This window comes from Purpureocillium takamizusanense, chromosome 8 (genome assembly GCF_022605165.1).
Source record: "Purpureocillium takamizusanense chromosome 8, complete sequence".
Classification (NCBI taxonomy): Eukaryota; Fungi; Ascomycota; class Sordariomycetes; order Hypocreales; family Ophiocordycipitaceae; genus Purpureocillium; species Purpureocillium takamizusanense.
The window spans coordinates 986,973-999,309 of NC_063075.1; the positions used below are offsets into that span (position 1 = coordinate 986,973).

General features: G+C 59.4%; 5 protein-coding genes across 5 annotated transcripts; 4 read left to right on the forward strand and 1 right to left on the reverse strand.

Moving 5' to 3' along the window:
* The first annotated feature begins 35 nt into the window (after nt 1-35).
* Nucleotides 36-2,026, forward strand: SUMF1 (Formylglycine-generating enzyme). Its single transcript, XM_047989925.1, has one exon. It carries the CDS (start codon nt 323-325, stop codon nt 1,658-1,660), a length of 1,338 nt encoding a protein of 445 aa, XP_047845930.1. The 5' UTR covers nt 36-322; the 3' UTR covers nt 1,661-2,026.
* An 817-nt stretch (nt 2,027-2,843) lies between these two features.
* Nucleotides 2,844-6,113, forward strand: JDV02_008339 (uncharacterized protein). Its single transcript, XM_047989926.1, has 3 exons — nt 2,844-4,186; nt 4,273-4,686; nt 4,811-6,113. Exons 1-3 carry the CDS (start codon nt 3,696-3,698, stop codon nt 5,490-5,492), a joined length of 1,587 nt encoding a protein of 528 aa, XP_047845931.1. The 5' UTR covers nt 2,844-3,695; the 3' UTR covers nt 5,493-6,113.
* Nucleotides 6,114-6,164: 51 nt separating this feature from the next.
* Nucleotides 6,165-7,052, forward strand: JDV02_008340 (uncharacterized protein). The gene is made up of 3 exons (XM_047989927.1): nt 6,165-6,290; nt 6,400-6,768; nt 6,867-7,052. Exons 1-3 carry the CDS (start codon nt 6,195-6,197, stop codon nt 7,014-7,016), a joined length of 615 nt encoding a protein of 204 aa, XP_047845932.1. The 5' UTR covers nt 6,165-6,194; the 3' UTR covers nt 7,017-7,052.
* Nucleotides 7,053-7,088: 36 nt separating this feature from the next.
* Nucleotides 7,089-9,424, reverse strand: JDV02_008341 (uncharacterized protein; the record flags this gene model as incomplete). Its single annotated transcript, XM_047989928.1, has 4 exons — nt 9,067-9,424; nt 8,098-8,995; nt 7,573-8,029; nt 7,089-7,505 (listed from the first exon to the last, which is right to left on the reverse strand). Exons 1-4 carry the CDS (start codon nt 9,071-9,073, stop codon nt 7,089-7,091), a joined length of 1,779 nt encoding a protein of 592 aa, XP_047845933.1. The 5' UTR covers nt 9,074-9,424.
* A 935-nt stretch (nt 9,425-10,359) lies between these two features.
* JDV02_008342 (uncharacterized protein) lies at nt 10,360-11,272 on the forward strand. The gene is made up of 2 exons (XM_047989929.1): nt 10,360-10,961; nt 11,027-11,272. Exons 1-2 carry the CDS (start codon nt 10,502-10,504, stop codon nt 11,254-11,256), a joined length of 690 nt encoding a protein of 229 aa, XP_047845934.1. The 5' UTR covers nt 10,360-10,501; the 3' UTR covers nt 11,257-11,272.
* The last annotated feature ends 1,065 nt before the right edge of the window (nt 11,273-12,337 follow it).

Genomic DNA, 12,337 nt, shown 5'->3' on the forward strand with positions numbered 1-12,337 from the left:
GGGGGGGGCATGTCCGCGACAACAATAAACACGAGGGAGGCAGTCAGCTCGGGGGGCGCTCCTTTGTATTAAAAAAAACCACACGCGCCGGCACGTCTTGCGTTTGATTGAATTGTAGAAGACCCAGCCAGCCCCCTTGATCATCGAGGTGTCGGTTGATGGCATCCTCGAGTCGATAGCTTCGACCCGTTCCAGTTGAAGCACAGTCGTCCATCCGGCGCGCGGCCACGACTCGACAGACAGACAGACGGACAGACGGACAAGAGTCACGGCCAACCAACAAAGGACCACACACGGCTCAGCTCCCCATCCAATCGCCACAATGATGCGAGTCTCGGCCCTGGCGCTTCTAACCCTGAGCGTCGCCGGCTCGGCCGTCGCCGCTGCGCCAGATATCCGCCAACTGGAAGCCCAACTCTACCAACTTTCTGAGACTCTGCGGTGGAACGGCACTACTCATGCAACCTACGCCCATGTCGAGCCGGCCGCTCGCGCAGCGCACTCGACGCTCGCCGCCATCGCCGGCAGCGACCCCGAGGCCGTCCCCCAGGCCGCGCTCTTTGCCGACGCCCTGGCCCGTCTCGTCGCCGAGAGCCACTACCTGACGGAGCTCTCGCGGGCCCGGGACTACCAGGCCGGGGTGCTGGACTCGGCCATGTTCCTCATCGGCAGCGTCAATGAGTGGCACTACACCGTCAACCTCATGGGCGACAAGCTGCGGCAGCCGTCCAGCTACCGGGAGCCGCCGCCTGGACGCAGCAAGGCCGGGGACATATCCAAGGCGACGAAGCCGGGTACCGAGTTCTGCGACCATGACGCCGGGCCGACCATGGTGGTCATCCCCACGGGCACCTACACGGCCGGCTCGGACCACGAGGAGCAGGAGCACTGGAAGGTGCCCGTGAACCGGCGGCAGTACGAGCTGCCGCATCGCCAGGTGCACATCGCCACGCCGCTGGCCTTTAGCCGGACCGAGATCACCGTCCGGCAGTTCGAGGCCTTCCTCCGTGACACCGACTACGAGCCTCGCGGCGGCGCCCGGTGGTGGGACCCGGCCGACCCGGGGGCCATGGTGTTCAACCCCTCGCTCGGCTGGAGCGACCCGGGCTTCCCGCAGACGCCCGACTCGCCCGTCGTGGCCGTCACGCGGCAGGACGCCAAGGCCTACGCGCGGTGGCTGTCCGTCATCACGGGCCAGACGTACCGGCTGCCCAGCGAGGACGAGTGGGAGTGGGCGGCGCGCGGCGGCTCCAACGACTCCTTCTTCTGGGGCCACGACCTGGACCACGTCAACCTGTACGCCAACTCGTACGACCAGACGGCCCGCGCCGCCAACAACTTCACCTGGGTGGCCACCAACGTGACCGACGGCTTCCCCTACACGGCGCCCGTGGCCTCGTTCCGGCCCAACGCCTTCGGGCTCTACGACGTGACGGCCAACGCCCGCGAGTTCATGGCCGACTCGTGGGTGCCGGACCTGGCGCGCTCCCCCAACAACGGCTCCGTCCACCCGGACCCCGTGGCGCCGTTCCCCGTCGTCCGCGGCGGCGCCTGGAACTACCAGCCGCAGAACCTGCGCCTCAACTACCGGACTGCCTACTTTTCGAGCGAGGTTGCCACCAACATGTTTGGCATCCGACTGGTTCGGGAGCTCACTTAGTAACGGGTTGAAGGAGGAGGAGGGGCGGGATCGGGTGGGATTGGATGGGAAAAAGGGGAAAGAACATAGCCACAAAGGAAGAGGGGGGGGGGGAGCCGCTCCCGCAACTGTTGATGTGATGATGTACCGACGCCTGATGACCTCGTTGGTCTCTTTGCGTCCACGTCTCTTTGCCTTTTCATTTCTCCGTAACACACTTTAGCAGCTCTCATGTATGTACGTACGACTGGAATATTAAAAGTTAAGCGGACAAGGAAGACGGGGCCAAAAAAAAAAAGAAAAACAAACCGCCTCAATACACGCGCTTCAAGGACCAGCAAACATCTGGCCTGTCCAATAGTACCCGAGCCCCCCTTTCTCATGTTGCAACTGCATTCCAGCGTCGTATTGCCAGCATATTGCCCACATCTCAGCTTGACCCCCATCATGTGCCCCATCGACCATTTGACGTCTTTCGATCATTCAAGGCGTACCTGATTTGGAATGCGGCAACGAAAGGAGGTTGGCCGTGCGCGCGCAACGCACGATTGGTGGACTGAGACCTTTTTCGAGATAACTAGTAAGTGGTACTAGTGGTAGTACGAGCTACTCACTACCTACCACTACTACTGCTAATACTACTACTGTACTACTACTAATACTACTACTGTGCTACTACTAACGCTGCTCTATCCGGCCCCCCCCCCGTCGACGTTTCTTGTCTCAGACATCTACCTTGAGCGCGTCATGGAAGCGTGATGCCCGCCCGCCAACACGAGATGCTCTTCCGAGAGAGCACCGAAGGGGCAGCAGATACGATCAACCCAGCGTCGGCCTCAGCCTCCCCCCCTTCATCGGTCTCAGGCTCAGAACAGAATCTTCCCGACGTCTGAGCAACGCTCGTGTCGGCAAGAGTCCGCAGGAGCACAAACGGGCTGCCGTCGTATGTAATGCATGGATGCACGAGGTGCGTGCGCGCGCGCGCGCACGACGGGGACGGGGGGGTCACAACAGCAGAGCTGTGCACATTGATGCGGCACTGCGGCTGTCCAATGCAACCCCCTGCCCGTCATATATATTTTTTTCCGTGACTGACAACTTCCCGTCTGCCTCAGTTGCGCTGTCGGCCACGTGTCGATGTTGGTCTCATCAAACACCACCGCGGGCTGTGCTGAAGAAACCGCACATCGCCACCCCCCCCCCCCTACTTCGTCCTGCGCAACCCTCCCCCCCCCCGGTCAGGCGTCATTCATCGAGTCAGCCCCGTGGCCAACGCGCCGGAATAGAGTCATTCCCGTGGCCCCGGAGCAACAAAAGGACTTCAGGGATCGTCGCTTGGGCGTCGCCGCTGCCGGGCTGAACTCGATACACCTCCGGCGGTTGTCGACAACGGGCCCGAGCTGCGGGTCATCGAAGGGGGCATCGCTGGCACAACGCTACCGGCCTTCCATGACTGCGTCACGGGCCATGTCGAGCTCCACAGCCGGCGGCGGTGTCGTCGCGCGCGCCGCCCGTCCGCCCAATCCCGCGATCAACCATGGGCGAGCTTCGCCGGAGGCTACCTCATGTAGTAGAACGGGGAGCAGCATGACGGAGATGCCCCCATTCCCGCAGAATTGTCCGACAGGCTCATGCTACAGCATCACTTGCTCCAAGCTGGAATGCTGACGGCACGCCTCGTTTACCCGCATCCCAAGTCCGCTCTGCCTTTGCCGTGGCGTCCACCATATGCCGGTTGCGTCGGCGCTCCCCGGCTCCGCCGGAAACCCCCCCTCCCTTCTACTAGGTCTCGGACAAGAATGCACTCGGCGTTATGTACTAGATGGGGACTTCCATTTCAAGGTTGTCGACAAGGCTGGGGGAGGCGGAGGGTGGAGGGCCCGGGCGCGGCAGCGACGATGACGAGACCACCACTGCCAGCGGCGAGACGCCAGGTCTCGCATTTCTTCTTAAGCGAGAGCACTTGCAGTCGTGATGTGAGACGGGTTAAACAACCCCTCCCCGTCTCCCGTGCTCAAAACCCCACGGCAGGCCCGGTCCCCAGGGTTCCATCACGATGGCTACCGCCTCAGCAGGGAGACTGGAAGCGGCAGCTCAGCAACACGACGGCCGTCCAACACCTCCAGCAACAACTTCCACAGAGGCAATCATGTTGAGTGACCTGGCCTCAGAACGGCCAGAGGAGTTCCAGGTCACGTTTGACGCCGATGATCCCGAGGATCCCAAGAACTGGCCCACGTGGTACCGGGTCTGGGTCATGGTGACGGTCTCGTTCTGCGCGTGGGTCGTCGTCCTCTACAGCACGAGCTACAGCAGCGCGATCCCCGGGTTGCGGGAAGAATTTCACGTCTCCAAGGTTGCGGGGACCATGGGCATGACGGCCTATCTCCTCGGCCTCGCGGTGGGCAGCCTCATCGCGCCGCCCCTGAGCGAGCTCTACGGGCGTCGCGTCGTCTACCTGGGGTGCCTTTGCTGCTGGGCCCTGTTCGTCGTCCCGGGCGGCCTGGCGCAGTCCCTGGCCGCCATCATCGCCGTCCGGCTGATCAGGTAAATCAACGTCTCTCCAGTGTGAAATGACATGAAGACAAACGAAAAAAACTGAAGACGCATCCGTTGTTGACCCCTATTAATAGTGGTCTCTTCGGTGCCGCCCTGGTCTCAAACGGCCCTGGCTCAATCGTGGATGTGTCCAAGCCCGAGCACCTCGCCATGGGCATGTCGCTGTACAGTCTCGGACCCTTCAACGGGCCGGTCCTGGGACCCTTGATCGGCGGCTTCACGTACGAGAGCCTGGGGTGGCGGTGGACCAACTGGATTGTGCTGATTCTAGGCGGCCTTTCCATCGTCATGATGTTGACTGTCAAAGAGACGTACGCGCCCGAGATTCTCAGGCGCAAGGCGGCCCGCCTGCGCAGTAAATCGGGCAATCCGCGGTGGTGGTGTCGCTACGACCAGAGGTGCTCGTCGATGCGTCTTGTCTGGGTGAACCTGCGTCGCCCCTGCGTCCTGTTCTTCACGGAGCCGATTGTTTGGTTCATCAATGTCTGGTAAGGGATCCCCCCGCCCGGGACTCATTTGCACGGGGAACCAACCCCTGTGGCGAGTGAGTGACGTTGCTTTTTGATGCCGTGCGCTGACAAGGGGGGGGCCTGGCTGGCTTGGTTGGTTCAGGAACGCGCTCATCTACGGGATACTGTATCTCTGCTTCATCGCGTACCCTGTCGTCTTTTCGCATCACCGCGGCTGGGGCCCCGGATTTACGGGCATGTCTTATCTCGGTATCGGGCTGGGTATCGTGCTCGCCATTGTGGCAGAGCCCCTGATCCGACGACTCATCAACGCCCAGGGCCGCGACGCGAAGACGGGGAAACCGCTCCCAGAGGCGGCGGCCCTGATCATGGCCATCGGATCCCTGCTCACGCCCATCGGCCAGCTGGGGTTCGCCTGGACGTGCCTGCCCAAGACAATCCACTGGGCGATCCCAATATGTTTCGGGATCCCCTTTGGCGCCGGCAACACGCTGAGCTTCATCTACTCGTCAAACTACCTGGCGGGCGCGTACGGCATCTACGCCGCCAGCGCGCTGGCCAGCAACGCCGTGATCCGCAGCCTGTTCGGCGCCGGCCTGCCGCTCGCGGGGGCCAGGATGTACCAGGCCATGACGCCGCAGCTCGCCGGGACCCTCTGCGGCGTGCTCGAGGTGGCCATGATTCCGATCCCGTTTGTGTTCTGGAGATATGGCCGGCGCATTCGCGACAGCAGCAAGACGATCCGCCAGCTCCGTGAAGACAGCGGCGACGTCACAAGTAGTGACGAGTCCCGGCCGGAATCGCGCGACGATCGCGAGAAGTGACAGGCTGTCGACCCCCATCCAGTCTGCACCGGAGGCTTAACGCCGGACACACGTCTCATGCTGCATCGTGTTTTTCGAATTTTGCCAGCTCGCACATTATGAGGACCCTTGGACGGTATAGTCAGGTATATTGCAACGACGGCATGTGGAAGTGAGAAAAGAAATTTTATGCGGTCAAACGGCGCATCGGACGCACCCAGTATCCCTTACCCCCAACATGAAGTATTGTTAGGTATCAGACATCATGATGCGATGGAACGATGGACATGATGGACATGAAGAAGGCCGCACGCGCAGGGTTAGTATTATTGCCTACGGTATGTTGCACAGGACGCGTGGAGTCATGTCGTTACGTATGTTGCCACATGCACTGAAACTATGTGGACAGGCATTGGGGTCATTGATATTATCTACAAGTATTATGCAATCAGCTAGAACAACTCGGGCATTTGATTTACGTATATCAGATCGAGTAACCTTTATGCTAGAGCTGACGGGACGATCCGTCATGTTGAGGGGAACCGATACGGGTCTGTCTGTCCCCCTGCACCCGGGCCCGAATTATTCGCCGCCGCGGGGCCGACATGGCGTGTCCACTCTCACGGCTCCTTTACGGCCAGGTCCTTGTTATAACTCAAATACTATGCCTTGGATCTCTTGCTCTCGGCGCCTCTGCAGCGCTCGTCGTCGTCGTCGGAAACAATGAACGTCAGCGTCGCATCGGCAACGACACAAGCCGTCTTTCTGAGCGGCTTGTCCAGCGTCGTAGCCCAAGCCATCTCCGCTTACAAGTCCAAGGTGCGCCGCCCGCGTGCTCGACAATTGAAACACAAACAACATGATGGGGATCGTCGTGTGAAAATGATTTGCGCCTGTAGTAGAAGATCGGTACTGATGAGGGCGACAGAGCTTCGGAGAAGTCGACATTGTCGCGTTCACGCATGTCCTAGTCTACACGGCGCTCACGACGCCCCCGAATCACAAGTGGCAGCAATTCCTCGAGTCTGCCTTTCCAACGCAAACGCCAATCAATCATGGCCCAAAGTCGTCGGCCGCTGCTCAGTCGCCCGGAAAGTGGGCTGCTGCGGGTCGCAGCGAGCAGCATCGCGATCCACAGCCAGACGATGGACCAACAGGCCTGAATGTCGCCAACACTGTGGCCAAGTTTTTCCTCGACCAGACGTTTGGAGCGGTAGTCAACACCATCTTGTTCATCTGCCTCATGGAATACATGAAGACCAACAGCTTCGCAAGTGCGCGATCCAACCTAGGACAGGTATGTTCAATGTCTCTCATCCACACGCACCTCGGAAGTGGCGAACCGGCATTTGACGAGCGTGCATGTCATACATGGGTGCTGACTGCTGCGGCGAGAACTTTTTGCCCATGCTCCTGTCCGGTTACAAGCTCTGGCCTTTTGTATGCCTGCTAAACCTGACAGTCGTGCCGTTCGAGTACCGCGTGCTGGTTGGGAGCGCCGTAGGGCTGGCCTGGGGGGTCTATATCAACCTCATGTATGTTTGAGGCCGACAAGGAAGAAGCCCGTCATTTATCATAGACACTTTGCTAGAAGCAAGATATTTTTGCCATTCGGCGTTACGCCAGCTCTCCCGCGGCAACCTCATCAAAGCCCAGCTTATCGCAAGACGCGGGCATGAAGGCCCCGACGGCACCAAACTGTGACAGGGTGCACGCGTCCTGTCCAGGCGGTGGCGGCGCGTCCTCGAGCTGCATAGCTGCGCCATCCGCGACTGAGTCTGGGTCTGAGCCGGACGACTCGTCGCCCAGTGCCCACTGCATGTCAATCTGAGCGGCGGGCGAGGTGCAGGCTAAGACGCCCTCGGAATGCTTGAGCAGCTCGGGCAACAGATGTGATCTGCCACCTCGGATACGGCCGAGGCATTTGACGATGGAAGACAGTAGATCCAATGACCCAAACTCGAACGAAGACGTAGGGAACGTCGCCATGGACGCGTCGGCGAGACTGATGCCAATGTCGAACAATTTTTGTTCCTATAAGCGCATGTCAGTAACATTTAAACTGGACGTCCGATCGGAAGGCCATGCATGATTGACGTACCATGCCGATGCCGTGACAGTCCTTGGACGTTTGGTTGACCATGTCCAGCTGCATCATGATTGTCTTTCCGGCCTCAAACGGCACGACCAAGCTCGGCGACGCGGCATGCCCGTACATGAGGCTCGGGTTGACGCCATACGCGAGGCGCCACATGGCGACGCGCAACCACTGCTGCGTGACGAGCGTGTCGAAGCGCTGGCTTTCCAGCACCGAGTCGGCGGCCTGCACGGCGCACAGCTTGTCGCCAACGCGCTGGCTGAGCACGATGCTCGACCCTTGCTGCTGCGACGGGTCACTGGTGGGGAGCCAGTCGTATAGTGAGTGTGGAAGCAGCTCGAACAGCCGGATGTGGTTGACGAAGTCGTGCATCACGACGGGGCAGTCGGAATCGACGACCTGGGGCTTGGTGATGGTGCTGCGCAGCATGACGGGCCGGCGATGCTGGAGGGCATAGGTCCTGATACGAGGCAGTCAGAAAACATGAAAGCAGCACGACAGGAACCATCGACGGAAAGGGGTTCGCACCTCTCCGTCACAAACAGCAGCCAGAAGATGCGCCGCCTCAGCTCGCGCTCGCTCTTGGCCAGGCTCAAGTACGTCGCCTCGTTGTCGAGCCCCAGCGAAAAGGCCACCGTCATGCTCTCGTTGAGGTAGAACCACGCGTGATGGCGCTGTTCCAGGTTCCCGTGCGCCGCGAAGAGAAAGAAGGACGTCAGGACGGCATCGAGCCCTCGGTTGTCGACAATGTCGAACTGGCGCCGCAGCCGCTTGGCCGCCGAGAGAAGACCCTCGCCCGTTAGCGGGGAGCCAAGATGGGCATTGACGGACGCATGCAAGTCGTCGCACTCCTCGACGTGGTCCAGCTTCAGCTGAATCCGCGTCGCGGCGCAGAGCGACAGGAGAAACGCCTGTCGCGGCAGCGGCAGCTCGTCGAACTGCAAGGCGTCGGCCAGGACCTCGGCGTCGTTGAGGACCGGCATGATGGGGAAGAGGTGCTTGAAGAAGACTTGGACGTTGGCCGCCAGGGCGACGGCCAGCCGGTGCTTGCTGCTCTCGTGCTCGGTGACGGCGGCGGACGACGACGTGGGCGCATGCACCGAGGATCGCGACGGCTCGTCGGCGGCGGCGGCGGCCACATGTTCGAGCTGGAGCTGCGCCGGGGTGCTGACCTCGATATGGTCCTTGTCCAGCTGCGTCAGGCCCTGGCGTATCTGCAGCAGACGCCGTCCCTTGCCTCCACGGGGGCCCTTGCGGCGCAGCGTGTGAAGATACTGGCAGCGGATGGACGAGGCGACGCAGCTGCTGCAGGGGAGTCCGCGGTCGCATTTCGTCTTGCGGAACCGGCAGTTGTCGCAGACCTGCTGCGACGCTCGCAGCTGGCCGGGCGAGGCGAACGACGCGGCCATGGGAGGAGTATGAGCTGCTGGGCGGGACACACGACTGTCAGTCAGGTCGGGCATAAGCTTGTTGCACCCAGAAGGGGGTCTTGCTCACCGGACATGACGCTCCCGTTTGAACGCTGTGATGAGACTTGGGCCCACGAGGGCTGCGACTGTTGGTTGCGCAGCTATGTTTGGTCGTATCAGACGCGATATGATGCGCGGAGACGAAATAGCCGTGAGGCAGGTGACGATGCAATTGATCGAATCTCGTTCGCAGCGCACGTCATATACTCCTCAAGACGCTTCCATAGCGGCGACTCAGCAATCGTCGGCCCAGCGGTACATATCTGAAGATGGATTTCTCGGACGAGCTCCGCGTCTGCCTCATTCACATCACGGCTTGGGGGCAGTGATGCGACTGAAAAGGCAAGAGAGCCCCGGTCTCCGCGTTCGGCGTCGACATAAGCTGGCCGAAGACTACATAGACTAGCCGTCGGTGCAGAAGCCTGGGCACGAACCAACCTGCATTTGATGTAGTACTCGTGCTTCCCCAGGCACGACCAACCTAACTACGTTGATACTTGGAGCCCGGACTCTGCACCAACGGCAACTGATCCAGCGCGCGACATTCATGGGAAGACGGAGCTGCCATGGCGCGCTTGCCTCACCATGGCCTGGCGGCATCATCCCCAACGAGCCCACTGCGGGGTCCCCTGGCTAGCCGTTTGGGGTAATTTTCGGGCGTTGAACTGTCCTGGCTTGAGGATCATGTGAGGGGGAGGCAAGGCGGGCGGCTGACGGGCTGCAGCCTGCAGGCCTCGAGAGACGGATTTGCCAGCGTGCGGTCTCCGGGAGTTGCATGGAACCAGACAGCTTGACAAGTGGCATTGAAAGGCCCCTGGCGAGCTGGCTATGAATCGACATCTCGCCCAGGCTCTAACAGTGCGAGGGTGTCACAAGAGGAGCGCAAATGCTCGTGTTTTACTCGAGGTGAGACCAGACAGTCAGGGGGGCAAGGGGGCATCAATCAATAAAGCCGTCAGCGACGAACACATTGTTAGCTTCCGTTGCTCCAGTGGATCCTCCCGACCCTGGCCGGTGTTACAGCAGCTGCGAAGCAGATATACAGCTGACTCTGATGTCGGTCGCCTCTTGCCGTCTGGCGCAAGTATGTTGATTGCCAACTTCATGTCCCGGGCGGCAGAGGTGCACCAAAGGAGAATTCCGAGAAGCCTTGCTTTGCGTCTGAAGCTAGAGTGCACGCAGGAGCACCGCGAAGCCTGGCCAAGACAAGTCGGCATCGAACGCCAGGCCACATGACATGCAGCCAGCGAGCGAATGCTCTAGGTCTCTTTGGCATTGGCTTGAAATATTGAACATGAACCGCGCCATCACGTGTGTGTCAGCCTCATTAGCTAGGTAACTAAACTACCTTGCATTGAAAGAAACATTCAACTTGTTCCTGTTTCGATCGATCATCGAGAATTTCAAGTCCCGTCAGCCTGTTGCTACGGTCCCCTACGTGGCATGGTCGGACCACGCCCACCATGCAGTTCACGATTCGCCACGCACGAGAGGACGACATCCCAACCATGGTGTCCATCAAGACGAGGTCATTTGCAGACAGTCTTTACCATAAAGCCATATTCCCTGAGCGATTGCGTGTCAAGCCCGGTCTCCAGGACCAGCTCGACTATTACGAGCCACGCATGAAAAGACGCGCGCAAGATCCATGCCACCACTATCTCGTCGCCGTCATCATGGACGACGAGTCGGGAAGCGAGGTCATCGCCGGCTTCGCACACTGGGTTGCCCCCCAGAACGACGAACACCGCACCCTAGCTGCGCCTCCACAAGCGACGACTTCTGGCACCGACGAGGCGGTGGTGACGACGGCGCCGGGGTGTCTGGACGAAGCTGCAGTAGAGCGCTGCAACGCGGAAGTTGCGCAGATGATGGAAGCCGCAATGCCTCTGCCTGGACACAGAAAGCTCAACCACATGTGGAGTAAGTCCCCGAGTCAAGTCGGACGACGATTCATCACTCTCCCCAAAAGCACTGACGTTGCGTAGCCCTAAACTCGATTGCCGTCGACGCGAGATACCGATCGCAAGGCATTGGCAGGGCGCTTACGCGATGGGGCATGGATGCGGCAGATGCACAGAGGAGCAGCATCTGGCTCATATCCGCGCCTTCGGGGCGCGCCATGTACCTCTCGCTCGGCTTCGAACAGCTGGCCGAGGGATCTCGAGCCGGCGAAGGCCAATATCTGATGTTCAGGGACACGGCCAGGTGGCCATGACAATCACCCAAGCGACGTGCTTGCCGTCCTTTCTAGGGACATTGCGTCCACCAATATACTACGTTCCTACGATTGACTGGTCTGTAACTACGGTGCTGAATCAGAAGAGTTGGGTATTTGGTATTTACTACGGAGCAACTATAAGCAGCACGTATGCTGAGTACGGTGGTTCAATGGCTAGAAACATGAATCAGAAATACATATAGCACACCGCTCCGATGCCGATAATACATGCAATGCCACAGATGACTGCCGTGTTGCGTATATCCTTGCCAACCCTAGCTTCAGCAACTGCTCCTTCCGCTGTTTCCATCCCACTCCCGTAGCTTTAACATGCGGGAAGTCCATTTCTAGCACGGGATGGTCAAGGATCGCGCAAACATGAAGCGGTTCCAAGCCGTCGCCGATGCTCCACTCCAGAAACCTGTCTATGGGCACGAGGTTCCGGATCATGTTACAGTGCTCTCTAGGCAGTTCTCAGCACCTGTTGCAGTGACTCGGTGCCGGATCGTGATGGGCCGACGCAGAGGAGTTGCATGGGCTTCATGCATGTCCGAGCTGGTGCCTCTGGCACGTCAAGTGGTACACATAGTCTTCGATGAAGCGCTACCAGCAGCTATCGAGGCTAGGTGAGGGGACCATGCTGCTGGTTCACGTCGTTGAAGATGGCAGGACGCCCGTTCTAGGACGGTCTGTTATTTGATCACGGAAGACATCACCAATGCTGATGGAGTGCGGGCGCATACATCAATGTGTACGCCGCAAACCGCATGCAGGCGTCATGCAGCCGGTCCAGAGTTGAATTCATGTTGACACAAACAACAAAACCAAGATAATACGACATCACTATCAGACAAAGTATTGCTACTATAAAACGATAGTGCAATCGGCAAATAATCAAAGATGCTATGGTTCATGTTCGGTCTAGTCAACAATTTCGTATATGTACAAGGTCGGCAGTATCAGAGATGTCAACATAAAGGGTAATTTCAAAACGTACACCGGTTCAAGTGCATATTCGACTTGATGCCATTAAACACGAGGCTCATGCTCGCCCAAATCCTAATGTCCCGTGAGACGG

Excerpts from the sequence above, each read along its gene's own strand:
- JDV02_008342 (XM_047989929.1), top strand. The coding sequence starts at position 10,502 with ATGCAGTTCACGATTCGCCACGCACGAGAGGACGACATCCCAACCATG. Across the intron at positions 10,962-11,026 it reads AAAGCTCAACCACATGTGGA|CCCTAAACTCGATTGCCGTC; the intron begins GTAAGTCCCCGA and ends GACGTTGCGTAG.
- SUMF1 (XM_047989925.1), top strand. The coding sequence starts at position 323 with ATGATGCGAGTCTCGGCCCTGGCGCTTCTAACCCTGAGCGTCGCCGGC.
- JDV02_008340 (XM_047989927.1), top strand. The coding sequence starts at position 6,195 with ATGAACGTCAGCGTCGCATCGGCAACGACACAAGCCGTCTTTCTGAGC. Across the intron at positions 6,291-6,399 it reads TCTCCGCTTACAAGTCCAAG|AGCTTCGGAGAAGTCGACAT; the intron begins GTGCGCCGCCCG and ends TGAGGGCGACAG. Across the intron at positions 6,769-6,866 it reads CGCGATCCAACCTAGGACAG|AACTTTTTGCCCATGCTCCT; the intron begins GTATGTTCAATG and ends TGCTGCGGCGAG.
- JDV02_008339 (XM_047989926.1), top strand. The coding sequence starts at position 3,696 with ATGGCTACCGCCTCAGCAGGGAGACTGGAAGCGGCAGCTCAGCAACAC. Across the intron at positions 4,187-4,272 it reads ATCGCCGTCCGGCTGATCAG|TGGTCTCTTCGGTGCCGCCC; the intron begins GTAAATCAACGT and ends CCCTATTAATAG. Across the intron at positions 4,687-4,810 it reads GTTTGGTTCATCAATGTCTG|GAACGCGCTCATCTACGGGA; the intron begins GTAAGGGATCCC and ends TGGTTGGTTCAG.